General features: G+C 47.2%; 1 protein-coding gene across 1 annotated transcript in view; it reads right to left on the bottom strand.

Annotated features, from left to right (window-relative positions):
* Positions 1–27,203, bottom strand: part of AMN1 (antagonist of mitotic exit network 1 homolog) — an 80,732-nt gene that overhangs the window by 19,352 nt on the left and 34,177 nt on the right. The window contains exon 4 of the mRNA XM_065401389.1: positions 13,161–13,378. Coding sequence (XP_065257461.1) covers positions 13,161–13,378 — 218 coding nt within the window. The remainder of the gene's footprint in view (positions 1–13,160; positions 13,379–27,203) is intronic.

Here is a 27,203-nt window from a genome sequence, read left to right as displayed (position 1 = left end):
CAAATGGACTACCAATGGGAAGGTACACAGGAAGGTATTCAATGCCACAAAAAAGTTTAACATGCCATCCAAGTCAATGCTCCACATTGACAGCTGGCATTAAAATATGGTTACAGTGTTAGTCCCCGGACTATCAGCACATATGGATTGCAGAGGGCAACACCTGGCAACTCTGGCCTATAAAACCCCCTCAAATGGTGTGTAAAAAAAAGGCAGTGCCAGGCCGCTATTATGAGGTGGGTCAGCACATCTGTTGGGAAGGGGAGGCATCGGAATATGCCCCCACTGCAACACATCTGTTTACCAATACCTCAGCGTGTGTTTGGAGAACCACCGACCCCAGCGTGCTTCTCAACTTGCTGTTAAAATCACAAACACAAAATTTTTCAGTGCATTGGCCCGCCACTATGCAACAGACTGTTGATGTTTCTAACTATGGTTGTGTTTAATTTTTCATAAATAACGCCCAGTGTGTTCCTCCCATTGGCACACAACCGAGAGCAACTTTCTGTATTCCAGACAAATGCCTCCTTCGCGGTGTTGCAACACACATTTAACCTCAAAAAAGCTGCCTTTGCCACAGCCATCCGGAGGGGGCATCTATGTCAACAGGGAAATATGTTATGCTATGTTACTAATAAAGCCAAAAGTCATTATTGGCTAGTGTATGCAACTGTTGCTGTTTTAATAATTTTGTGCGTGCTATATTGCTGTTTATGTAAAAAAACCAACAGTAACCCTTGCCACCGTCTCAGAGAGAGGATAAAAACCTAAGTGGTGACCCCTCCCAACAAAATGTTGATTCGGGGTCGGGGGGGGGGTACTGTTACACCCCAATGACCCCCGCCCCCCAGGGATCCCCTGGAAAAGGCAAATCAGCACTGTATATGGCTAACGCTATTGCAAGCATCGCAAAACATTTTGGGACGGGTCAAAGGTGTAAATAAGTGTAAAATGAAAAATTCCTTTGCAGGTCGCAAAAGGCCAAAGGGAAAAATATGGGTTAACACCACGCTCCTGCTAGGCCCAAAAATAAAACGCTAACTCCAGCCAGTTCAAGGCCACAGCACACATCTAACTCTCGGCTGCCTGCCAAGAAAGAAGGGCGCCCAAAATCCACCAACCAGCCGTAAAAAAAAAAAAAAAAAAAAATTCAGGTAAACAAACCTGCAAAGACAGCCCATAACAAGCAAGGCAAACAAAAGCCAGCACAACCCCCCGCCCACCCCCCCAAAAACAACAACAAAGTCTAGCCAGTGTGTTTTGGGAAAGTCGAGGAGACCACAAAAAGCCGGTTTTAACTGGCACAAAAAGCATCAAAAACAAAGGTCCCTAAACAAAACACCCCCATAAAACCCCAAAACTTAAAACCCTCCTAAAAGTTGAAGCAATTCGGAGATCAGCAGTGGAACTCAAACAACGTGGGCCCAGAACAAAACTCCCGTCCACCCTTCCCCCTCTTCTTCATACGTTACACCCAGGCTTGGCCAGCCTCCGGGAAAGTGTGTGTAAGTATAAAAGTGGGTTAGGGCTTGGGGCACTAATGCTTTCTTCCTTCCTCTAAGTTACATGAAAGCTCCCACCACTCACCGCTGTTATTTCGTTATTTTATTAATAAAGCTTTAAAACTTAAACACTTGTTTCGTCATCTCCTCCGCAAACAATCCTGTGGCCTGAGCCTAATCACCTAACGCCTCAAGCAAACTGGTAGCAAAAATCTGCCACACATGAACCACAAGAACCACAGAAATGCGCTTTGAATAGTTTGTTTATTTCATCATAAACCAGAAGTGAGATAAAGACATATTTATAAAAATGGTAAATTTTGCTTTGTTGATTCCCAATTAACCTAATGTTACCCCCCTTTCACTCAACTGACTAACCAAAAATACGAGAACTTGTAGATTGTTTCTGTTGGGAGGATACCTTGGTGATGGAGCCAGGTACTACTTTAATGCAATTTTGTTTATTTACAAAACTGTACAAAGTCCTGTTTTCCTGAATACAAGAGGAACCAAACAACAGGAGGTTATTTCCTTGCTCATAGCCCCCAACCTCATTTAGCCAGCATCCAACTCAAAGGCACCCTTCCATGCTTTTCTCAGGCCACACAGTGGGTTTTTTCCATGCTGCATCTGGAGTTTCCTCCTTTGTTTCTGTGTGCCTCTCTGCTTGTCTCTCACCCACTCTCTTCGTACTCAGAGATTATCTAGCAAGGCTCCTCAGCCTAACAATGCCTACATTGTTCAGTGACCTTGGATATGCCTTTGTTTTGGGCAGGGACTGCTATTATTTCATCAAGGAGCTGAACTGTTGCAACTATCTTAAAAGAAGTGCAGGGGTAAGACCCACCAGGTGTAAATTAGGCTTAACCCAATTTATAACACTGTGAATTTTTCTCATGGAAATATTCAATAACGTTACATTCTGTGTATGTTAAATTAGTTTGTTCTTTTTTGCTTGTCTACAAATAACACTGTTTTGCCATTTAAACAGTAAATCTAGCTCAGCTGACATTTAGCTGCTTTTGTAGTATGAGAATTTATTTTTACTGGAAGTTTTGCCTGAGGAAGGAAATAGCAAAGATCACAGAATTTGTCCGTTAGACTCTCAAAGTGTGATATCATTTCTTTGAAACATTTATATGTCACAAAAATCAGACATGAAACTGCCATACAATGAAATGAATACAAAACATTAGGGAAAGAACAAGTTAAAAATTACTTAGACAAGTTAGATGTCTTCAAGTCACCAGGGCCTGATGAAATGCATCCTAGAATACTCAAGGAGCTGACTGAAGAAATATCTGAGCCACTAGCGATTATCTTTGAAAAGTCGTGGAAGACTGGAGAGATTCCACAAGACTGGAAAAGGGCAAATATAGTGCCCATCTATAAAAGGGGAAATAAGGACAACCTGGGGAATTACAGACCAGTCAGCTTAACTTCTGTACCCGGAAAGATAATGGAGCAAATAATTAAGCAATCAATTTGCAAACACCTAGAAAATAATAAGATGATGAGTAACAGTCGGTATGGATTTGTCAAGAACAACCTGATAGCTTTCTTTGACAGGGTAACAAGTTGTGTGGACAGGGCGAAGCGGAAGATATGGTATATCTAGACTTTAGTAAGGCTTTTGATACTGTCTCGCATGACCTTCTCATAAACAAACTAGAGAAATGCAACCTAGACGGAGCTACTATAAGGTGGGTGCATAACTGGTTTAAAAACCGTTCCCAGAGAGTAATTACCAGTGGTTCACAGTCATGCTGGAAGGGCACAATGAGTGGGGTCCCGCAGAGATCAGTTCTGGGTCCGGTTCTGTTCAATATCTTCATCAATTATTTAGATAATGGCATAGAGAGTACACTTATAAAGTTTGTGGACAATACCAAGCTGGGACGGGTTGCAAGTGCTTTGGAGGATAGGATTATAATTCAAAATGATCTGGATAAACTGGAGAAATGGTTTGAAGTAAACAGGATGAAATTCAATAAGGCCAAATGCAAAGTACTCCACTTAGGAAGAAACAATCAGTTGCACACATACAAAATGGGAAATGACTGCCTAGGAAGGAGTACTGTGGAAAAGGATCTGGGGGTCATAGTGGACCACAAGCTAAATATGAGTCAACAGTGTAACACTGTTGCAAAAAAAAACAAACATCATTCTGGGATGTATTAGAAGGAGTGATGTAAGCAAGACACAAGAAGTAATTCTTCCGCTCTACTCCACGCTGATTAGGCCTCAACTGGAGTATTGTATCCAGTTCTGGGTGCCACATTTCAGGAAAGATGTGGACAAATTGGAGAAAGTCCAGAGGAGAGTAACAAAAATTATTAAAGGTCTAGAAAATATGACCTATGAAGGAAGATTGGAAAAACTGGGTCTGTTTAGTCTGGAAAAGAGAAGACTGAGAGGGAACATGATAATAGTCTTCAAGTACATAAAAGGTTGTTACAAGGAGGAGGAAGAAAAATTGTCCTTAACCTCTGAGGATAGGACAAGAAGCAATGGGTTTAAATTGTAGCAGGGAGGTTTAGGTTGGACATTAGGAAAAACTTCCTAATTGTCAGGGCAGTTAAGCACTGGAATAAATTGCCTGGGGAGGTTCTGGAATCTCCATCATTGGCGATTTTTAAGAGCAGGTTAGATAAACACCTGTCAGGGATGGTCTAGATAATACTTAGTCCTGCCATGCGTGCAGGGGACTGGACTAGGTGACCTCTCAAGGTCCCTTCCAGTCCTATGATTCTATGATTAAAATAATAAATGAAGACACACCAACACAAATATAAAGCTAACTGAAACTGAGCAATTGGGCACAAGGGCAACACAGATAGTCCACGTGTGAGCCACCCACCAGAAGTAAAGAAAAACTTCCCACATAACACAAGGCAAAACTGTGGCCTTTAGTCTCTGGCCTGCATAGGAGGGATTCAGAAATGTCCCACTCCATGCAGAGTTTGGGGTGGGACTATGTCTCCCTGAGCCTATCTAAGTGGCATGACATAAATGGGAACTTTACATCCTGAACCATCCTTTAAGATTATCCCAGCTCCTCTCGTCCAGTAGGCTGCGTGTAGGTGGGAGGAAGGTCTTTGTATGCTCTCCCTCCCTATATGCGCCCATATAAGGGCTTGAACACTCTTATCCACAACGTATAACATGGTAGGCAGCAAATACACAATATGAGGACTGAAGAATATCTTTAGTTCTCTGAGGGGACAGCAAAGGAAAAGAATTAAGCTTATAAAAAACTAATAAGTGAAGTAATTTTTGTTGTCAGAAGGGGGTCACGGTACAATGAAGTTTGAGAACCCCTGATCTAGTCTGACCTCCTGCACATTACAGGCAGACAGAACCTCACCCACCCACTCCTGTAATAGACCCACAACCTCTGGCTGAGTTCATGAAGTTCTCAAATCATGGTTTAAAGACTTAAAGTTACAGAGAATCCACCATTTACACTAGTTTAAACCTGCAAGTAACCCAGGGGAAAATTCCTTCCCGACCCCAAATATGACGATCAGTTAGACCCTGAACATGTGAGCAAGAGCCATCAGCCAGACAGCTGGGAGAAAATTCTCTGTAGTAACTCAGAGCCCTCCCCATCTAGTGTCCCATCACCAGCAGTCACAGATTCACTAAGTGCCATTGTAGACAGTCTCATCATATCATTCCCTCCATAAACTTATCAAGCTCAGTCTTGAAGTCAGTTAGGCTTTTTGCCCACACTGTTCCCCCTAGAAGGCTGTTCCAGAACTTCACTGAGGTGCTAATATCTGTCCTGCTCCAGTCCTCACTAAAAAGGTTATTGGTGACTAGGCACCGAACACAATTAATATTAACAACAAGAGGGAAGGAGTGCCTCTTGCCAAAATAGGGAAAGAAGAGGTTAAAGAATATTCAGATACGTTAGATATAATCAAGTCAGCAGGGCCTGATGAAGTTCATCCTAAGGTTCTTAAGGACCCAGCTGAAGCAATCTCGGAACCATTAGTAATTATCTTCGAGAACTCCTGGAAGACAAGTGAGATGACTGGAGAAGGGCAAAGACAGTACCTGCCTTTAAAAAGGGGAACAAAGAGGACCTGGGGAGTTATATACCTAACTTTGATTCCTGGAAAGATAAACAAAGTATTAAACAATCAATTTGTAAGCACCTACAGGATAATAGGGTTATAAGTAATGGCCAGAATGGATTTGTCAAGAACAAATAGACTCATAGACTTTAAAGCTGGAAGGGTCCATCATGATTATCTAGTGTGACGAAGTCACAAAGCTCAGCCACCAGGCGTGCTGTGGCCTCATCAGGGATACTGTTCCTGACAGCTTGTAGTCCATCCTCATGTGGAATATTGGTGTAAAGTGCTTCTACATCCTGGTGGCTGAGCTTTGTGACTTTGTCCTCACCCACAACCACTTCAGATTTGGGGACAACTTATACCTTCAAGTCAGTGGCACTGCTATGGGTACCCGCATGGCCCCACAGTATGCCAACATTTTTATGGCTGACTTAGAACAACGCTTCCTCAGCTCTCATCCCCTAGTGCCCCTCCTCTACTTGCGCTACATTGATGACATCTTCATCATATGGACCCACGGAAAGGAGGCCCTTGAAGAATTCCACCTGGACTTCAACAATTTCCACCCCACCATCAACCTCAGCCTGGACCAGTCCACACAAGAGATCCACTTCCTGGACACTACAGTGCAAATAAGTGATGGTCACATAAACACCACCCTATACCGGAAACCTACTGACCGCTATACGTACCTACATGCCTCCAGCTTCCATCCAAGACACATCACACGATCCATTGTCTACAGCTAAGCCCTAAGATACAACTGAATTTGCTCCAACCCCTCAGACAGAGACAAACACCTACAAGATCTTTATCAAGCATTCGTAAAACTACAATACCCACCTGGGGAAGTGAGGAAACAGATTGACAGAGCAAGACGGGTACCCAGAAATCACCTACTACAGGACCGGCCCAACAAGGACAATAACAGAACACCACTGGCCATCACATACAGCCCCCAGCTAAAACCTCTCCAGCGCATTATCCACGATCTACAACCTACCCTGGAAAATGATCCTTCACTCTTACAGACCTTGGGAGGCAGGCCAGTCCTCGCTTACAGACAACCCCCCAACCTGAAGCAAATACTCACCAGCAACTACACACCACACCACAGAAACACCAACCCAGGAACCAATCCCTGTAGCAAACCTCGTTGCCTACTCTGTCCCCATATCTACTCTGGCGACACCATCAGAGGACCCAACCACATCAGCCACACCATCAAGGGCTCATTCACCTGCACATCCACTAATGTTATATATGCCATCATGTGCCAGCAATGCCCCTCTGCCATGTACATTGGCCAAACCGGACAGTCCCTCCGCAAAAGAATAAATGGACACAAATTGGACATCAGGAATGGGAACATACATAAGCCAGTAAGTGAACACTTCAATCTCCCTGGTCATTCTATTACAGATTTAAAAGTCACTATCATTGAAGAAAAAAACTTCAGAAACAGACTTCAAAGAGAAACAGCAGAACTAAAATTCATTTGCAAATTTAACACCATTAATCTGGGCTTGAATAGGGACTGGGAGTGGCTGGCTCATTACAGAAGCAGCTTTTCCTCTCCTGGAATTGACACCTCCTCATCTATTATTGGGAGTGGACTACATCCACCCTGATTGAATTGGCCCTGTCAACAATGGTTCTCCACTTGCGAAGTAACTCCCTGCTCTCCATGTGTCAGTATATAATGCCTGCATCTGTAACTTTCACTCTATGCATCCGAAGAAGTGAAGTTTTTACCCACAAAAGCTTATGCCCAAATAAATCTGTTAGTCTTTAAGGTGCCACCAGACTCCTTGTTGTTTTTGTAGATACAGACTAACACGGCTACCTCCAAGTTACTACAGTATCAGGGGCCTTTCCCATCTAGTGTCCCATCTTTTATGAGGTCCTCACTACTTATCAATACTAAATCTAAAATAGGTTCAGTGACTATGTGGTGAAGAAATCAGTCAACTATCACATGCAGGACTATCTGGGCCCTACCATTAGAAGTAGCACTTGCCCTCCAATCTATATCTGAGAAATTGATCTCCCATAATCACACAATTCCCAGCTGTATTTATTTCATTAAAATATTAAATAGGTCTCTCTTCATATCCAAATTGGATCCTAGGGGCCTTTAGCAGACCACAAGCACTAATCCAGTGCAGCCTCTGTTACCTGTCTCCCCAAAGTAATTTTGATCCAAATAGAGTTCCTTTTTATCCATTCCATCACTTCTTCTTTCTTTACAGTCTACCTCATCATTAATATACAAAGTTACTGAATCATCTTTATCCAGTGATGAGCTCCCAAAATCCTAAGAACCGGTTCCCTACCAGGTCCACTCGCTCCAGGTTTTCAGCAGCGAAGTGCTGCCGAAGACCTGGTAGGGAACCGCGTGGTGAGTACAAGCCCCATGTACTTGTCTCCCCACCCACCCACCCACCTGTCCGACTCCAACCCACATCCTGCCCCCGACTGCCCCCCTCAGAACCCGCAAGTTTCTCCTCCCCCCTCTGCCACCGGGGTAGCAGCAGCAGCCTGGGGCTCTGGGGGCTATTTAAAGGGCCCGTGGCTCCCCTTTCTGCCGCCCCAGCCCTTTAAATAGCTGCCGGAGCCCTGGGGAAGTGGCAGGGCTCCAGCAGCTATTTAAAGGACCGGGGCGGCAGAGGCAGCTGAAGCCCCAGCCCTTTAAATAGCCCCTGGAGCCCCCCGCTATCCCAGGGCTCTGGGGGCTATTTAAAGGGCCCAGGGCTCCCCTGCTTCTGCCGCCCCGGCCCTTTAAATAGCCGCCGGAGCCCTGGAGTAGTGGCGGCGGGGCTCTGGCAGCTATTTAAAGGGCCGGGGCGGTAGAAGCAGCGGGAGCTCCGGACTTTTAAAATAGCTCCCAGAGCCCCGCAGCCCTACCCCAGGGCTCCAGCAGTGGGGCTCTGGTGGCAATTTAAAGGGCCTGGGGCTCCAGCCCCTGCTGGGAGCCCCAGGCCCTTTAAATTGCCCCCTGGGGAAGCCAGGCCACCCCAGTATGGCGCATTGGCTCTTGCCGGTATGCCGAACCGGGGCGTACTGGCGTACTTTCACCTCTGCCCCTACCCAACTTGCCCCGCTCCCTGTCACCTGACTGCCCCGACCCCATCCACCACCACCCCGACAGACCCCCGGAACTCCCACGCCTATCCAACCCCCCCTTCCCCAGCCCCTGACCGTCCCCACAGAACCTCCGCCCTCTCCAACCGCTCCCTGCCCGTCCCCTGCCTTATCCAACCCCTCCTCCCAGCCCCGGCCTGGCCCTCTTACCATGCTGCTCAGGACAGCGTGTACGGATGTTGGGTCATGCCGCGCGGCCCGCTGGAGCTCGCAGCCCTCTCCCCTTACCTTGCCACTCAAAGCGGCAGGAGCTGAGCTGCCCAGAGCGCTGGCACCGGCGGCTCGGCACTCTGCAGCTCTGTGGCGGGGGGGGGGGGAAGGGGAGGGGAAGCGGGGGAGGGGCCGGGGGAGCGTCGGCCTCCCCAGCTGGGAGCTCAGGTGGGGGACAGGACGGTCCCGCAGGCTGGATGTGGCCCACGGACCGGAGTTGTTTGCCCCCCCACCCGCCCCTTTAACAGCTGGTTCTACACCGGCTTCTAAATTTAACAACCGGTTCTTGTGAACCGGTGGGAACCGGCTCCAGCTCACCACTGCCTTTACCTTCACTTCTGTCTTTCCTGAACAGCACATACCCTTCAATACCCATATACTCCAGTCACGGTTACTATTCCGCCCTGTTTCTGTTACCCCTAGAATATCTGGTTTCACTTCCTGCACTAGTAGTTCTAGTCTTTGTTAGTGCTTCCATTGAGAAATGAATGGAGCTGCACTTATGCTAGACCAATAGTGGGAAAATTGCTGGTAATTCTCCTTATACCTGATGGGACAAATTATCATCTCCAGACAGCTCTCAATCAGTAGGACTCAGCTCCTACTTAATATCACACAGCACTGGAACACAAACAGTGTCATATTTCAACTTGTATAATATGATCTGGATGTAACAAGGCTTCCCCACCCTCCCCTTGGAATGGAAATCACATGGCAACTTGCACTGCAAAACCACTGCAGGCTCCTTGCCTCACCTCTTATTCAGATCTAGCAAATGATTCCCACTCCCCAAAGCACAGGATCCCTCCATCCACTGCTCTCTCTGAGGCAGCAGGGTGCCTTGGCAGAATCTCTCCCTCCTCCCAGCCCCCTCTCCTCACTTAGGGTGACCAGACAGCAAATGTGAAAAATCAGGACAGGGATTGGGGGGTAATAGGAGCGTATATAAGAAAAAGACCCAAAAATCGGGACTGTCCCTATAAAATCGGGACATCTGGTCACCCTATCCTCACTCCATGTTCTCTTTCTCTCTCAGGCTGACCAGACTTGCTCCGGACTGCTCTATCAGAAGCATGCCCAGGCCTCCCATGATTTACCTAGCATGGGTTTTCTGACTCCCATGCCGCCACCTACCTTCCCCACGGGTCTGGCAAATGTCCTCCTGCTCTCAGTGCAGGCTCCTTCCCTCTCCTGCAAAGAGGCAACCCACCTGGCCCCATCTACTAGTACAGGCTACCCCTCTATCCTGCACACAAGCCTGTGAAAGAATTTCAGATGTGAAAGTGTTTACATTCCCCTCCTCCCCCCAGGGGTAGCTGTCCCTCTTCACTGATTTGAGGCAGCTCTTCCACCTTCCTCTCTGAGGCAGCCCCCAGAGCAGGGTCCTGTAGCCTTTTGATTAATTTGGGTGCAAACTGCACAAATCACTAACAGGTCCTTTTCTCGGACAGCTACGTGAAACTTTTAAGAGTGAGACTGGTGAGTCACATAAATAGAGACATGAAGACTTGATTTAAATCCAAATAAGCAAGAGTATTAACCCAGTTGCACAAAAAGTGATACATATAACACAACAGTCCCTAGTATTGTCATACTCGCAAGCCCCCGGAGACCACTGAAAACAAAGACAGAAGGAAGTAGCCAGTGGAGTACATCACAAGTGGGATATGACGATCCAGTTTACACCATCCTGTCAACCCAAAGTGCCCAGTGAAGGTCGGGCAAACATCCTTTTTATACACCTTTTCCTTTCATCCCCCACACAGCCAGGTCCATATCTGTGTTAGCTCTCAGCTCCCTGCCTGTATCTGGTATTCCAGAGGGGCCATAATTAGTGTTCCTATTGCTTACATAAGCTATTTGCATCAATACATTTCCCAATGGTCTCGATAAGTCAATGCTGTTACACAGAGCAAAAATCCCCCCAAACCTACTACTTTGGACTTGTTTTGCAAAACCTATTCAAATAAAATATGTTTTGTGTATCCCTAATTGCATTACAGCTTTAATGGCTTTTATTATTACCACTATCTTAAGCACGCTAGCATATATTGTGACCAGACAGCAAGTGTAAAAAATCGGGACGGGGGTGGGGGGGGGGGGTAATAGGAGCCTATATAAGAAAAAGACCCAAAAATCGGGACTGTCCCTATAAAATTGGGACATCTGGTCACCCTACTAGCATATGAATTATAGTTAAGTTTAGATTAGGGGTCAACTGTCACCACTCTCCTTCCCCCGGTCTCTGAGGCAGCCCCCAGTGTAGGCTTCCCACCCGACTCCCCAGACAGCACAGTGTATTCCCCTGCCTTCACCCAATTATTTTCATGTGGTGACTCTCTCAGAGGGAGGGAGAGAGGGGAGGAAGCAGTGGATTCCCCCTCCTTCTCTCTCCCCCCTGATTGGCAGCTGCACCATGCCCACCAAATTAAGGCCCGTGGTGGACTGGTCTGGTTGCCAGACCAGGAGATGCTCTCTCCCCTTCGCTCCAGCAGAGGGCGAAGGACAGGAAATCAGGGAACTGACACTTCCCTTGCCGCACATGAGAGCTGAGCCCCACTGTAGTTTGCAAACCTCTGCTCTCCACTATTCCTGCATACAGCTCTACTCTTATTTCTTCCTCGTCCCCACTTCTCTCCCGCAAGTCCATCCAAGGCACCATCCCAACCACTCCTTCTCCCACTCTGGTTTTCATGCATTTTTCCATGCTCCCCCCGATTGGAAATTTCCTCCTCCTTGTGCAGCAGACAACTACCCTCTTCTCCTTCAAATCCTGTCCTTAACACATACTTCTTTCACAAGCCTTTAAATGAAAAAAATCACCAAAGGAACCATTTCAACTGTGAGGTCTGTCTAAATTAGAGAGTTAACTCCGTGGGTTTGAGACAGTGCCTTCCTCTACGCCTTGTACGATTCAGAACACTAAGAAGCTTCTCAAAAAGGAAAAAGAAAAAAACAAAAAACTAGCTTTACATGGAACATAAAATGCCAGGACACTTATTATTTTGAAGAAAAAAAGTCACAAAACAGGACCAAAATCCCAGCCTAATCCAGTGCTTAATTTGTAATGAAAGAGGTGCCGAGGCTCAAGCAATTTTTTTACTTTCATAACTGATGCAGCATGTCCAGAGGTGCTGGGGCTATGAACTGCCAAGCCTAGACATGCCGAGCTCTGGCAAGCCCTGGCACGGATTAAGCGTTGTCTTGATCATATTATTAATAATGCATAAACCGAGCAGATGACTCAGTGTACAATGCCACCCAGACCTTTGGTTTTGCACACTACTCTTTCTTTCAAGAGTGACTGAACCTTGAGAGATGAAAAATTAGTTATCAGGAGTTTATAGTTTGTCTTATGCTTTTATGGGTTGTATGACTCATACAATACAGCATGTTATCCCCCACACAGGCCAATTAGTCCTTCTAGCCACAGGAATTTAATTAACTGGTGTTAGATTATATTCCAGGGGTGGCCAGCCTGAGCCTGAGAAAAAGCCAGAATTTACCAATGTACATTGCCAAAAAGTAATTCGTCAGCAGCCCCCCATCCGCTCCCCAGCCCCAGCTCCTCCCACCTGCCGGCATCCCCCAACCAATCAGTGCCTACTCCCCCCTCCCACCGCAATCAGCTGTTTCACATGCGCAGGAGGCTATGGGGGGGGGGAGGAGCGAGGGCATGGCAGACTCAGGGGAAGGGGTAGGGGTCTTGGGGGAAGGGGTGGAGTGGGGGCAGGGCTTGGGGCAGAGCAGGGGGTTGAGCAGTGAGCACCTCCGCGCACATTGGAAGTTAGCATCTATAGCTCCAGCCCCGGAATCAGTGCCTAGGTAAGGAGCCGCATATTAACTTCTGAAGAGCTGCATGCGGCTCCGGAGCCACAGGTTGGCCACCCCTGTTATATTCCTATGGCACAGAGTAACACCAACAGCAGATAAAAAACCTGCTAGGCTTTAATGAAAAAAATGCATCTGTGCTCCAGGCTCGATATCATTAGTAGTAACTCATATTTGGAGAAAATATGTTTATATTATCAAAAGACAGAACATATTTAATACCATTCCATTGGGAAATAGTGTCTGGACCTAGATGTGCCTTTGGTGTTTTGAATCTTAAAAACCTGCTAAAACACAGCTAAACAAAAATGCAGTTAATAAAACTCACCTCTTCATTTTATTTATGTCACTGTCATTTATATTTTGATTGGTGCCGTTTAGTTACCTGAGTAGATGAAAAATCCACACTGTGTAGAAATCTGCAGTTCTGTCCAAGCGCATGCAGGGATGCATCGGTGATGCCTGAGCAGCTGCCTAAGTTCACTATTTGTAGAAGATGGCAATTGAGCGCCAGAGCCAGAACTCCGCTGTCTGATACATTGCAGCATCTTTTAAATGAGGCTTCACGTAAATAAGGGCAAGACAAGGCCAGAGCTCTGACTCCTATTGAAGAAATAAAGCAGGTCATTCTTATGTAAATAAGCTTTCATCTACAAAAATATTTTATTGTGTAACACGTCTTTATAAAAATGAGTCTGTCAATTCAAAAGTCACAGTCTGCCTGAATTATTTTTACATACTATTTTTACAAATAACACAAATAGAGAATATTTTCCAATTTATTTACTTTGCATACAGTTGGTTTACCTATTTCCCTTAGTGTCTCTGTGGGCTTTTGGCTTAGTCTACATTCGCAAAGTTGCACTGATTTAACTGAACTGATTTTTAAGTGGTTAAATCTCTGCAAGCCCCCAGAACACACAATTAAATCAGATAACCCTGGGGTTTGGTTTAGCTAAGGGCATGTGTACACACAGAAGTTGCACTGGTTTAGCAAATCAGTTTGGTTAAACCACTGCAACTTTAGAGTTTGAACTCTCTTATATTGGTTTAAAACTGGTTATACTGATTTAACTTCTTAGTAAATGAACCAAATGACCATAACCCTTTTTATTCTTTGTAGGTGAACCAAAGTCCCAGCATGCCTTGTATTTATAATTCTTTGTATTCGAGCTGAACCTAAACGGAACTTTAAATGATCTAGTCCATATGCCCAGAAAGAGACTACTGGTAACCAATATGTGGCAGTTGTTTTCTATGATTAATAAGATAATGATCTATCAAGAGATGCTTTTAGCTTATCAGGAATGACTCTAACAGATTATTTCTGTCATAATGACTCAGTTACAGATATTTTTGTAATTCATAAAACAATGGATGGTTGAAGTCTTTAGTTTATTAACTATGTAAAGTAGATACAAGAAAAGAGCTTCACAGTCAATAGATTATTTTCTTTGTCTCTTTTCTGTAAATACTCATTGTATATAAAGGGAGGCCTGTTATTAAGATGGGTCTTGTAATGGACAAAATGGTGTAATTGATAGGGGATGTTCAAAATGCAATGTAATTGATAAGATTAGTAATTGATCAAATGAACCAGGAACATTTGGTATAGCAAGTGTGTTCTATAACCAATGTAACAGCAAACGATTAATGTATTAATTAATGTCTAAGAATTAAGAAGTAATTCTGATCACAGATGGTCCCTGTAGTGATAAATTAGTTATAAATGTTACTGTCTTATTGATTCAAAATAAAATCGAAGTATGAGAAAGGACTTTCTTTTTTCTAAACCACTGTATAAGAGATGAGTGTGGGGAAGTTAGTTATTAGTGAAGTGAGCAGCCCATCATTTTCCCAGCCTCAGATTGGAATGTATGTTTCATTTCTATATTATGTATAGTGCACTATTAAGTACTGCTTGATTGTTGTACCTAAATAAAACTTCAACTGAGTTATTAGACTAATACATTCATTATGTTATGTATTATTAAATTCAAACACACAATCAACTTGTGCCTTCAAATCCACTCTTTGGCTTCTGTTGAAATTAATTACTCTCTATAAATCAAATCAGTGGGTATGTCCTCGGTTGTAGATGAAAGAGGTTTTTTCTTTTTCTTGAGGAAGTGCCAATAATGCAATATTCCTAAGGTTTACAGGTATCTTTTCTCTTTTGTTAGTGTGTATTACAGTATTTGTCGTTTTGGAGTATGGGTGAGAAATCTGACTGTGGTCTCAAAGAAAAATGGGAAACATAGGTGGAGATAATAACTTTGTGTAGAGCTGAGATATCCAGCTAAGATGTGTGGTTTTCCCCAAAGCACAAGGTCTTCTTTTCAGATAGCTCAAGTCTGGTTGGTTTCCCAAAAAATTAGGGGAATCAATAAGCCTATTAAATGAACAAGGACTCTGGGTTACCTAGAAAGAGTAATATGGTCTGCTTCAGGCAACCATACTTTAACCACGCGAGCATTCCAATCCAAAATAATAGGTAGAAAAAGTTTATTTTTCTTCATATAAAAATACAGAGATGGGGAGATCTCCCCTGCTAATGCATTTAAAAAGCCCAGTTTAAGTTTATGGCTAAGAGTGAACCCAGAAGTCTGGTTTCTATTAATTGTGTGTGACTTGCTGATATCATGATCACTGCAATTTTGCTTTAGATCAGTGGCTCTGAAGCTTTCCAGACTACTATACCCCTTTCAGGAGTCTGATTTGTCTTGCATACCCCCAAGTTACACCTCACTTAAAAACTACTTGCTTACAAAATCACACATGAAAATACAAGTGTAACAGCATACTATTACTGAAAAAATTGTTTACTTTTTCCTTTTTACCACATAATTATAAAATAAATCAATTGGAATACAAATATTGTATTTACATATCAATGTATGTTATATAGAACAAGTCATTGTCTGTATGAAATTTTAGTTTGAACTGACTTCTTTAGGCAAATATCTAGATGAGTTGATGTACCCCCGGAAGACCTCTGCGTACGCCCAAGGATACGCGTATCCTTAGTTGAGAACCATTGCTTTAGACATCCTCTGATGGGATCCCTGGGGTGCAGCCTGGGACTGTGGGACCACCCCTTAACTCTCTCCGTCCTGGGCTGTCTCTCACAATGCCTTGCTAGTGACCAGCAGCATACCCCTCCAGGTGCTATCATCACTCAGCACAACAGCATGTGGAGACCCTACACTCAGCTAGATTGCATGAATGCTCCCAGAGCCACCCATGAATCATACAGAGAAAGGCACCAGAGCCAAATCCCCCCAGCTCCTAGCACTGTACCTCAGGAATATACCGTCTTGCACTGCTCAAGACAGGCAGTGCAGATTTATTAATTGGTTCACCACTTCATCAATGGAAAGTGGATATACACCAGCCTTTGCAAAACCTGAGTAGATTTGCCACACACTTCATACAACCTTACTGGTAAAGATAAACAGTTAAACAAATGTATTGACTATAAAAGGTAGATTTTAAGTGATAGGCAAAAAATCAGAGTTAGTTACCAAAATAAATAAAATATAAGCAAGGACTGGAGTGACCTAGCAGATCACCAGTCTAGACAACACCAGAGGGGAACGTCACATGCAGGAGAAAGGCATCGGAGGGGGAGCCTTTGCTCAGACCTTGCCAAGAACAGAACCGGTGGCATTTCCTGTTCTGTCTGGTGGCGAACGGGTCCACTTGGGGAGTTCCCCACCTTTGGAAGATCATGCAGGCTACCTCTGGATGGAACGACCACTCGTGGTGAGAGAAATCCCTGCTGAGCTGGTCTGCCAGCATATTCTTGACAACGGGAAGGTGATAAGCTTCCAGATGGATTTTGAGTGCCTCTTGACAGAGAGCCAATGAGCACACTCCCCTTTGCCTGCAGATGTAGAACATCGAGGCTGTGTTGTCTGTCAGGACTCGTACCACCTTGCCCGACAGGTGGGGCAGGAAGACTCTGCATGCCAGCCGGACTGCTCGGAGCTCTTTGATGTTTATGTGCAACTTCACCTCCTCCGGGGACCACGTCCCCTGTGTCTGGAGGTCGCCGAGATGAGCTCTGAGGCATCCAACACCAATTCGATGGAGTGAGGGGGGTTGTCGAGTCGAACGGAACCCCTTCCAGGACTGTCCTGTGGTCAGTCCACCATCGCAGAGAGGTAAGTATCGCCTGGGGAATGGTAACAATCTTTTCCAGGGGGGTCTCGGGACTGGGAATAGACCATCCCCATTGTTGCAGGGGCCGCATCCGAAGCCTGGTGTGGCGGACCATGTAAGTGCACTCTGCCATGTGGCCAAGCAGGTGCAGACAGACCCTGGTTGTAGTCAGAGGGAACACAGAGACTTCCGTGATGAGGTTTGTCAACGTGTGGAACCTGTTCCGTGGCAGGAACACCCTGGCACAGGTCGAGTCAAGGACTGCTCTGATAAACTCTATCCTTTGCACTGGCACTAACGTTGACTTTTTGTCGTTTACCAGAAGGCCCAGAGAGTGGCATGTGGCCTGAAGCACCACAACATCCCTTTGGACCTGAGACCTGGAACTGCCCTTGATGAGCCAGTCGTCAAGGTACAGGGTAGATCTGGATACCCCGGCACCTGAGCAATGGAGGGGTAGAAAGGAACTGGAGGGTATAACTCTGTTCCGAGGACCCTTCAGTCCAAGGTTATAGCGGTCGAAGCAGGGAGGAAAAGGGAAAGTCGGTTGGAGAACACTTAGACAGATGGATCCTGGGAATAGTCTGGTAGGTCACTCTCGGGAGCATGCTCAAAATGACCATTTGGCCTAGGTCGAGCCCAACTGGGCAGAGGGTGGAGGGGGTGGCTCAGATGTCGCTTGTAGCCCTTGACTCATTTGTGGGGCTGGTCCTTCCGAGGCTGCCTCCCCTGGCCCTGAGGCTGCTGCGGCTTGAACCGCTTACACGCCGAGGCTGGGACGTAAAGACCCAGGGTTTTCAGGGTGGTGTGGGAGTCCTTGAGGCCATGCAGCTTGCTCTCTGTTTGCTCCACAAATAGGGCTCAACTGTCGAGGGGCAAGTCCTGCATTGACTGCTGAGCCTTAGAGAACAAGCCAGTGAGGAGCAGCCAGGAGGCTCGCCGCATGGAGATAGTGGAAACCCTGGTGCGAGCAGCAGCGTCCGAAGCCGCCTGGAGGGCTGCCTTGGTCATGGTCGTGTCCTCATCGAGGATCACTCAGAACTCCTTTTTGGAAGCCTCAAAGAGCGACTCTTCGAACTTGACCATGGCTTGCCACATATTGAAGTCATACCAGCCAAGGAGGGCTTGGTGGTTGGCCACTCTCAGCTGAAGGCTGGAAAACGAATAAATCTTACGTCCAAAGAGATCCAGCCTCCTCAAGTCTTTATTTTTGGGGGTGGCCCTGGGTTGTCCTTGCCTCTCTTTGTGGTTAACATCCTCTACCATAAGGGAATTGGGGGCAGGGTGGGAGTATAAGTACTCATGCCCCTTGGTTGGCACAAAGTACTTGCGTTCGGCCCTCTTAGAGATAGGGGCCAAGGAAGAGGGGGTCTGCCACAGGGCATTAGTAATTTTGGAAACCCCTTCATGAAGGGGTAAGACCACCCTGGCAGGAGCTGAGGAGCAGAGAACATCAAACAGAGAGTCTGAGGGCTCTTCTAGTTCCTCTGCCTGAAGCCCCAAGTTGGAAGTGACCCTCTTCAAAAGTTCCTGGTGCGCTTTGGCGTCATCCTGAGGAACCGGCTGAGGGGGCCCCATGGTATTGTCCTCATCGTCGCCAGACGAGGCTGTCAGTGCCGTGGGAACGTCCACGTTCATTGGTGGTCCAGCACCTTGCTCCCCTGGGTCCTCCTGGACCTGTGGAGTCTTATCCCCCTGAAGCCTTGAACACTGGAGGGGGACAGGATACTGAGACCACTGGTCTCTCCGAGGATCCCGACACCGATTGGGCAGCCTGGGACTGTTCAGTGAATCCCCAAGGGTTCAACGGGTACATGGTGCTGGCCACTGCACTTGGGACCAAGGAACTGGTTTCGGTGCCGTTGATGCCGGCATCACCATAGGTACCAGGGCTTGTCCCACAGTCAGGGCACATTGCTCCGTAATGGAGCTGGAAACGGAGCGGTCAGTACCGGGCAACCAGGAATGGGCGGAGCGCTGGCTCTTGTCTGACTGGTGCCGATCGCTGCAACCCAAAGCCGACCTGTCCGAGCGAGTTGGGCGTTTTGGTCATGGTTTCGGAGACCGATGGCGTTCGGCTGATCTGCGTCGGTCACCCAGCAATCCACGCCTCACACTGCTCAACCGGTACCGGGATGTCGAACGGGACTTGAAGCCACTACGGGATGGCTGTCGGGAGGAACCTCCTGAGAAGGGCGATCTCCTCCTAGGAGATGGGCGATGACGACCGGGTAATCAGCGGTCTCTGCTCCCTGATCGGTCCCGTGATCAGTACCGGGCCCTTGGAGATGGTTGAGGATGGTCCCGGAGATCTTGCTGGGCGGCGCGTGCCCCAGAGTGTCTGCGCCAATCTACTGGCAAGGAACGCCTCGAATCCCTTGATCGGTGCCCCCAGTGTGGGGACTGAAGGGGGCTCCACTGAGCCTGCCTCTCTCGTCCCGTGGCGTGACGGCTTCGCGCAGGCAAGCGTTGGTGGGACATCCCTCTCGATGGGGAATGGTACCACTGAGGTGGGGACACACACATAGGTCCCAAAGTGGGTTTTCCCCGAGACCGGGGTACCACTGGAGCCGGTGAGGGTGGCACCAGGAGTGTCAGGATCTCCTGAGCTGCTTGAAGGGCGTCAGGCGTTGATGGCACCTGAAGCTGGTCGTTACCTGTACTGCTATCTGGAGTTGCAGGTGAAGTACAGGATGGGCTGCACCGCTTGACTTGAGCTGGGGCCCAACTTCCTGAAGGGTGCGTTGAGCTGCCCAGCACGGGTCATGGCTCACCCCAGCCCTCTCCTTTCCCTTGAGGAAGTAGGAGATCATCCCTTCACGTTCTTCTTCACCTTCAAGACCGGAGCCAGCTCATGGATGGCGCCAGTGGAGCACTGCGCACGGAGGCCACTGTGCTCGGTGCAGAGTCGGACCGCTGCTCCGGTACCGGAGTGAGTGCCGACTCCATTAGGAGCACCCTTTGATGAATTTTGCGCGCCTTCTTCGTCCTAGGTTTAAAGGATTTGCAGATACGGCACTTGTCACTTATGTGCCCCTCGTCTAAGCACCATAGTCAGCTGGTATGTGGATCGCTGACGGGCATAGGTCGTTTACAGCGATCGCAGGGCTTAAAGCCTGGGGACCAGGGCATGCCCTGTCCCCAAGCTGGAGTCCTGTTCGGGACTAACGAAGAGTTGAGAACTACTACTAAGAAACTACTAACTATATACAATTACTTTACAGATTTTCAAAATTCGCAAGAACAGAGAACGAAACAACGCTAGCCGAAGCAGCAGATGTTCCAGCACCGTCACTGGTGGCAAGAAAGAACTGAGGGTGGGGGCAGCCGGCGGCGCCCCTTATACCGTGCCAGGCAGGTGCCACTCCAGAGGGCGCCAGAGCCGGTCCCCTGCAGACACTGCTACGGGAAAAACTTCCAGCACCGGTGCATGTGGTGAGCACACACCCCTAATATGGAATGGACAGAGCAAGCACTCGAAGAAGAAATGTTAGACACAACCAGAAGGGGTTCTACAAATATGCCAGGCAGTAAAGAAAGACCAGAGATGGCATATGTCCGTTGCTCAATGGAGAAGGTGAGCTGGTAATGGAAGATAAGTTGGCGGAGCTGATGCCTACTTTGCTTCAGTCTTCACACAGAAAATAACGTGACCAGATGACTAATGAAGGGGAAGGGATGCAGATCAGGATAAGTAAAGAACGTGTCAGAGATCTTCTGACTAATTTGAATGAATTCAATCAGCAGGGGCGGATGCTATTCACCCCAAGGGCTGGAGGAATTAGCTGAAGAAATCTCAGAACCACTGGCAATAATATCTGAAAACTCATAGATGACTGATGAGGTTTCAGAAGACTAGAGAAGAGCTAACTTTAATGCCCTTCTTTAAAAAGGGGAAAAAGGAGGTGCTGGGGAACTGAAGACCAGTCCACCTGACCTCAGCACCTGGGAAACTACTAGAGCACTGTATAAAACATTCAATTTGCAAATACTTGGAGGATGAAGGGGTGATCACTAGTAGCCAGCATGGATTTACTAAGAACAAATCATGCCAAACCAGCTTGATTTCCTTCTTTGACAAGGTAACTGGTTTGGTGGATAGGGGAAATAAGGTGGACATAATATACCTGAACTTTAACAAGGCTTTTGACATAGTCCCATATGACATGCTCACAAGTAAGCTGGAGAAATGCAGGCTTGGTAGAACTACACTACCATTAAGTGGATACAAAATTGGTTAAACTGCAAACAAAGAGTAGCTATTAATGGAATGACATCATATTGGAAGGTCTCAAGTGGAGTTCCACAGGGATCTGTTCTGAATCCGGTGTTATTTAACATCTTTATAAATGAGTTGGATGTAGAAATAGAGAGCATCCCGATCAGATCTGCATATGACACGAAGCTACAAACACTTTGGAGGATAGAACTAAAATTCAAAGGGATCTTCCTAAATTGGAGAACTGGGCTACCGACAACAAAATGAAATTCTACAAAGACAAAAATGTAAGGTGCTACAATTAGAGAAGAAAAACCAAAGGCACAGACACAAAATGGGGGATAACTGGCTTGGCAGCGGCACTGCTGAAAAGGATCTGGGAGTTGTGGTGGATCACAACCTCAACATGAATCAACAATGCGATGCTTTTGCAAAAAAAGCAAATGCTATTTTGGGTTGCATTAAGAGAGGCATATAATGCAAGTCACAGGTGGTGACAGTACTGCTCTACTCAGTGCTAGAGTAGTGTGTCAAATTTTGGTCACCACTGTATAGAAAGGATGTAGAGAAACTGGAAAGGATCCAGAGGCGAGTGACAAGGATGATCAAAGGGATGGAATGCAAGCCATATGAGCAAAGGCTGAAGGAATTGGGTATGTTTGGAAAAGAGGAGATTAAGAGGGGACATGATAGTGGTCTTCAAATACTTGAAAGGCTGCCATAAGGAAGATAGAGAAAAAATGTTCTCTCTTGTCACAGAGGGCAGGACAAGAGGCAATGGGTTCAAACTACCTCATAGCAGATTTATATTAAATGTCAGGAAAAACTTCTTAAGTATAAGAAAAGGAGGACAATGGAACAAACTGCCAAGAACGTTATGGAATTTCCTTCACTGGAGGTTTTCAAAAAGAGGCTGGATAGCCATCTGTCTTGGATGGTTTAAACACCACAAATCCTCCATCTTGGCAGCGGGCTGGACTAGATGACTCTTGTGGCCCCTTCTAATTCTATGGTTTTATGATTCTATGGTAGGGTTACCATATTTTGATTTAAAAAAAGGAGGACACTCCGGCCCTGCCCCAACTCCGCCCCTTCCCCACCCCCACCCCTGCCCCAACTCCGCCCCTTCCCCAAAGTCCCCGCCCCAACTCTGCCCCCTCCCCTGAACGCTCCGTTCCCCTGCTCCTCCCCCTCCCCGGCTTCCCACGAATCAAATGTTCGCGGGAAGCCTGAAACAGGGAGGCAGCAGGTAAGCTGGGCCTGGGGCTGGGGCTGGGGCTGGGGCGGGGCGGCCCAGTCCGGCCGAGCGGCTCCCTCCGGCGGCCGGCCGGCCCAGGCCAAGAGGCTCTGGCCCCGGCGTCTCGGCCGAGCACCGCCGGCCCCAGCGGCCCCGGCCCCCGACCGAGCACCGCCGGCCCCAGCGACCCCTCCCTCCCTATTTTCCCGGACATGTCCGGCTTTTTGGGATTTCCTCCCGGACGGGGATTTGAGGCCCAAAAAGCCAGACATGTCCGGGAAAATCCGGACGTATGGTAACCCTATTCTATGGCAACTTAAGTGTAAAAATCAAGAAAGAAAGCATCTATCTTCCCCAGTGCCTCTCCCTATTCACTCCCTTTAGCTAGCATGATCACAGAAAGTCTCTGGCTGAGCAAAAGCTCTCCTTGCTGATCTCACTGAATGTAACATAATCCAATTAGTTTAGTGACACAGCTGGGGGAGGGGAGTTGTCTGGGACATGTTGTTTTGAGAATGTCATCAAGTGACTGTAACCTCCACTTTGCATTGTCACCTCCATCTTGGGTTAAAATATCTAGGTGGTGTTGGGAGGGTCAGTCTATTCTGGATGGTGTGTGATCATGCTAAGGGATGGGAGGAGAGGGCTAAGAATGAGCAAGCCATTATCACCCATCAATGCCAAATGACTCTTCCCAACTGGAACAATGGGTTTTCTACCAACAGGGCCTTTGACTTTGAATGGAATTTATGCAGAAACTAGTCTAAGGAGGAGTGGGCTAGCATCCCCCGCATAAGCATATGGCTGGGAGAGATGCAGATTCTTCATTTGACAACCTGACTGAAGAGGAGAGGGAAATAATGGGTGAGATTATCTTCTATTGAACCAAATTCTTGTCTTGGTGAGACCGACAAGCTCTTGAGCTTACAGAGCTCTTCTTCAGGTCTGGGAAACATACTCAAATGTCAGAGCTAAAATACACGGTGGAACAAATTGTTTAGCATCAATAGTTAATACATATTTCAAGGGACTATTCAAGGCGAAGTGGCCCATTTACATCCCTCAAGTCATAGGGGGGAAAGGTAGGGACAGGGAGTGGGAAGGCAGCAGAGGGGGGGTGTTAGTAGGTTACAGATTGCTGAAATAAGCCATAAATCCAATGTCTCTATTCAGTCCATGATTTTTAGTGTCTAGCAAAGTTATGAATTTAAGCTCCCAGGCTCATTTTTTGCAGATATCCTTTGAGAATGAGGACTGACGGGTCAGTGTAGTGAGGCGGTATGGTTCCCCGCCACCCCGGAGAAAGACGAGTCCCTCCGAACACCAGAGTGGGCAGAGCTAGTAAACTCTCTGAACCCACCCCCCCAGAGTGTCAGGCGTTGCCCCGGAAGTATAAAGACCCGACCGCAGGGCTCACCGAGAGAGCAGCCGCGGGGGAGGCCAGATGCCCCCGGTCTAGCTCACGGTTGGGAAACCCCATCGGCCTGCAGTAAACCCAAGGAGTGGCCGAGCCTGCCGCGCCAGCTACCCAGAGGAGTGGCCGAGCCTCGCCCGTGCCAGCTACCAGAAGGAGTTGCCAAGTCTACCCCTTTCCAGCTATCCCGAGGAACCCATGGTGCTGGACACCCTCCCTGAGGACACCACCCTGACCCAGGTACCGCAAGAGGGGGAGTCTAGAAGTGGCTCGGAGGGCAGCCAACCCTAGTCTGGCTGCAGCACTGCCAGAACCCATGTCAGTGGGTTGCGCCAGGATCCCCACTGACACAGCAACGGGTCTTCTGCTGCTGCTAGGGCCCCGGGCTGGGACGCAGTGGAGTGGGAGGGCCTGCGTCCCCCCTGCCACCCACGAGTTGGGTGGCAGTCTCCCCCTCTCCCAGGCCTTTTGGAACTTAGGGCCTGGGCCTATTGCTATTATATACTGTTACTGCTCAGCCCCTGCCTGAGCGCCTGACTGACCATTGCCCTGCCCTGACCTAGGGCCTGGGCTTACTGTGTTATTTCTACCTTCACAGAGGCCACAGAGGACGACTTCTGTGCTTGGACTAATTCCCCACAAGACCTATTCCCCAATTTAGTGAGGCAGTGTGGTTCCCTGCTGCCCCGGAGAGAGACGAGTCCCGGCTAACCTCTCTACAGTCGGATATAAAGTGAAAAGTGTTCATCTAGAGGAAGGATGGTGTTTTTGTCTTTATCATTTTCTTACGTGAGTTCATTCAAGAATGTATTGATTGTCTTGTTTCACCCACAGTCATTACTGGAGTATTTAGTGCACTGAATGAGGTACACTACATGTTGTGACAGGCATATGCAAGACCCATGGATCTTGCACAGTGTGTTGTGGGGGGGGGGGGGGGGGGTTTGATCATCTTAGCAGTGGAGATTTGTCTACACTGGTTTTGCATCTGTTATTCTGGCAGGGTCTGGTGCTGTTTTGATTGGTGTGTCCTCATTTGTGGGTAGCTTGCTTCTGCTAATGAGCATGGAGTAGTAGGCTGGGGTGTTTTCTGAAGGCCAGAAGAAGGGGTTCAAGAAAGATTTCTTTCAGGTTGTGGTCCCCATCGAGTATGGGCTGTAATTTTTTAATGATGCCTTGTCTGGGTTCCAGTGCTGGGTGGTAGATGACAACTAGGGGTGTGCGGTTGAAGGAGGATTTATTTCTGTACTGAAGCAGATTCTCTTGGGGTATTTGGGTGACCCATTCCATGATGTGATCTACCTCTCTGGTGGAGCGTCCTTGTTTGGTGAAGGCAGTTTTAAAGTGTGTTAAGGTGTGTATCCTGGACTTTCTCCTCGGAGCATATTCCATGGTACCCGAGTGCCTGGCTGTAGATAACCAATTTCTTGGTTTGTTTGAAGTGAAGAGACTTTATTTAAGGAGGCTGCTTCTTTGAGCAGGAGGCCATTCCATTGCCACTTGACAGCAGAACATGTTGGGGAAAGTGAAGGCAGAAGAGTACTAGCACTATAAATCAATTATACATATATTATATCTGAAAGCTCACAATTATAGTCACTGAAACAGATACAATTTCTTTTAAAATATTTAGGAAGACATGCTCTATTTCTAATTCTATTACTGATAGCCAGATAAAAACCTTGTACTGGATATCAGTCTTCCCCGAATTGACTTCATGCAGTTAATCCAGTCTTGTCTCTTAACTGCTGTGGTCACGATGACTTGTTGTCTCAACTGTGGTGGTTGAACCCCAAGCTTCCATCCTTTTTGTTCAACAGTTCAAAACACTTATGAAGATAATCGATATAAAAGTCCTAAAGATTTTTTTTTTTTTTTTTTGAAATATTGCCCTCTGCTTCTTTGCTTAGTCCCTGCCTTGACTCTCATTGGACATCTGAGTGCGGAAAATTTACCTTTAAGTGGAAACATACAACTCTTCCATTTTCGACCTCTCGCAATTTGGAATAATGTGGCAATAGAGTGTGTGCTTGGGGGAATGAAATATATGCAAAAAACTACCATACCCTGGAAATTTAGTCCAGACTATCTCGAAAAAGCAGGATCCATTGCCCAAGAACTCCAGATTCTTTAGAATTAAAAAAAAATCAACAATCCAGTTTTGACCACCCTATGCCCATTTCCAACTTCACATACATTTCCCCCCTATATATAGTCCATTTGGTTCAGTTTTTTGTTTGTTTTTAAATTGTATATTGTTAATATCTGCTCTTTATATAGGTTTTCATTTTGTTAAGGCTAACATTGCTCTTAACATTGAAACAGTAGGAATGTATGTGGAATCTAGACTGTGATGGGGCGTTTGCCCCTCACTGGTAGGTAAGGGGTTAAAGCAACCATGGGGAGGCTGCACGGGAGGCAGCAGATAAGGAAAAGGCTTGTCGTGCCAACCAATTAGGGGAAGGTTTATTGGAAGAGCCAGGCAGGGCCAGGCTCATATAAGAAGGGGCTGCTGAGCAGAGCAGAGACAGTCACACGCTGGAGTTCGGGGAAGCGGATTGGCTGCTTAGAGGACTGGAGCACCATGGACAGAGCAGTGTTGGGCAGGGTCAGCAGAGTATGAGAAAGCTCCAGGCTGACGGCTGCCAAACTGAGGTCCTGATACAAGGGCAGAGGACCAAGTATCAGGGGGTAGCCATGTTAGGCCTGGTCTACACTACGAGTTTAGGTCGACTTTAGCTGCGTTAAGTCGACTTAAACCTGGACACGTTTACACGACGAAGCCCTTTCTTTCGACTTAAAGGGCCCTTTAAACCGGTTTCTTTACACCACCTCGACGAGGGGATTAGCGATAAAATCGGCCTTATGGGGGTCGGAATTGGGTAGTGAGGACGGAATTCGACATTAGTGGCCTCCGGGAGCTATCCCACAGTGCTTCATTGTGACCGCTCTGGACAGCACTCTCATCTCAGATGCACTGGCCAGGTAGACAGGAAAAGCCCTGCGAACGTTTGAATTTCATTTCCTGTTTGCTCAGCGTGGAGAGCACAGGTGACCACGCAGAGCTCATCAGCACAGGTAACCGTGATGGAGTCCCAGTCCCAGGATCGCAAAAGAGCTCCAGCCTGGACCGAACGGGAGGTACGGGATCTGATCGCCATCTGGGGAGATGAAGCAGTGCTGGCCGAACTCCGAAACAGTAAAAGAAATGGCAAAACATTAGAAAAGATCTCCAAGGCCATGAAGGACAGAGGCCATAACAGGGACGCACAGCAGTGCCGCGTGAAAATTAAGGAGCTAAGGCAAGCCTACCACAAAGCCAGAGACGCAAACGGAAGGTCCGGGGCTGAGCCGCAAACATGCCGCTACTACGAGGAGCTGCATGCCATTCTAG

Source organism: Emys orbicularis, chromosome 1 (assembly GCF_028017835.1).
Source record: "Emys orbicularis isolate rEmyOrb1 chromosome 1, rEmyOrb1.hap1, whole genome shotgun sequence".
NCBI lineage: Eukaryota > Metazoa > Chordata > Testudines > Emydidae > Emys > Emys orbicularis.
The sequence above is the reverse complement of the archived record's forward strand: the minus strand, read 5'-3'. Positions and strand labels throughout refer to the sequence as shown.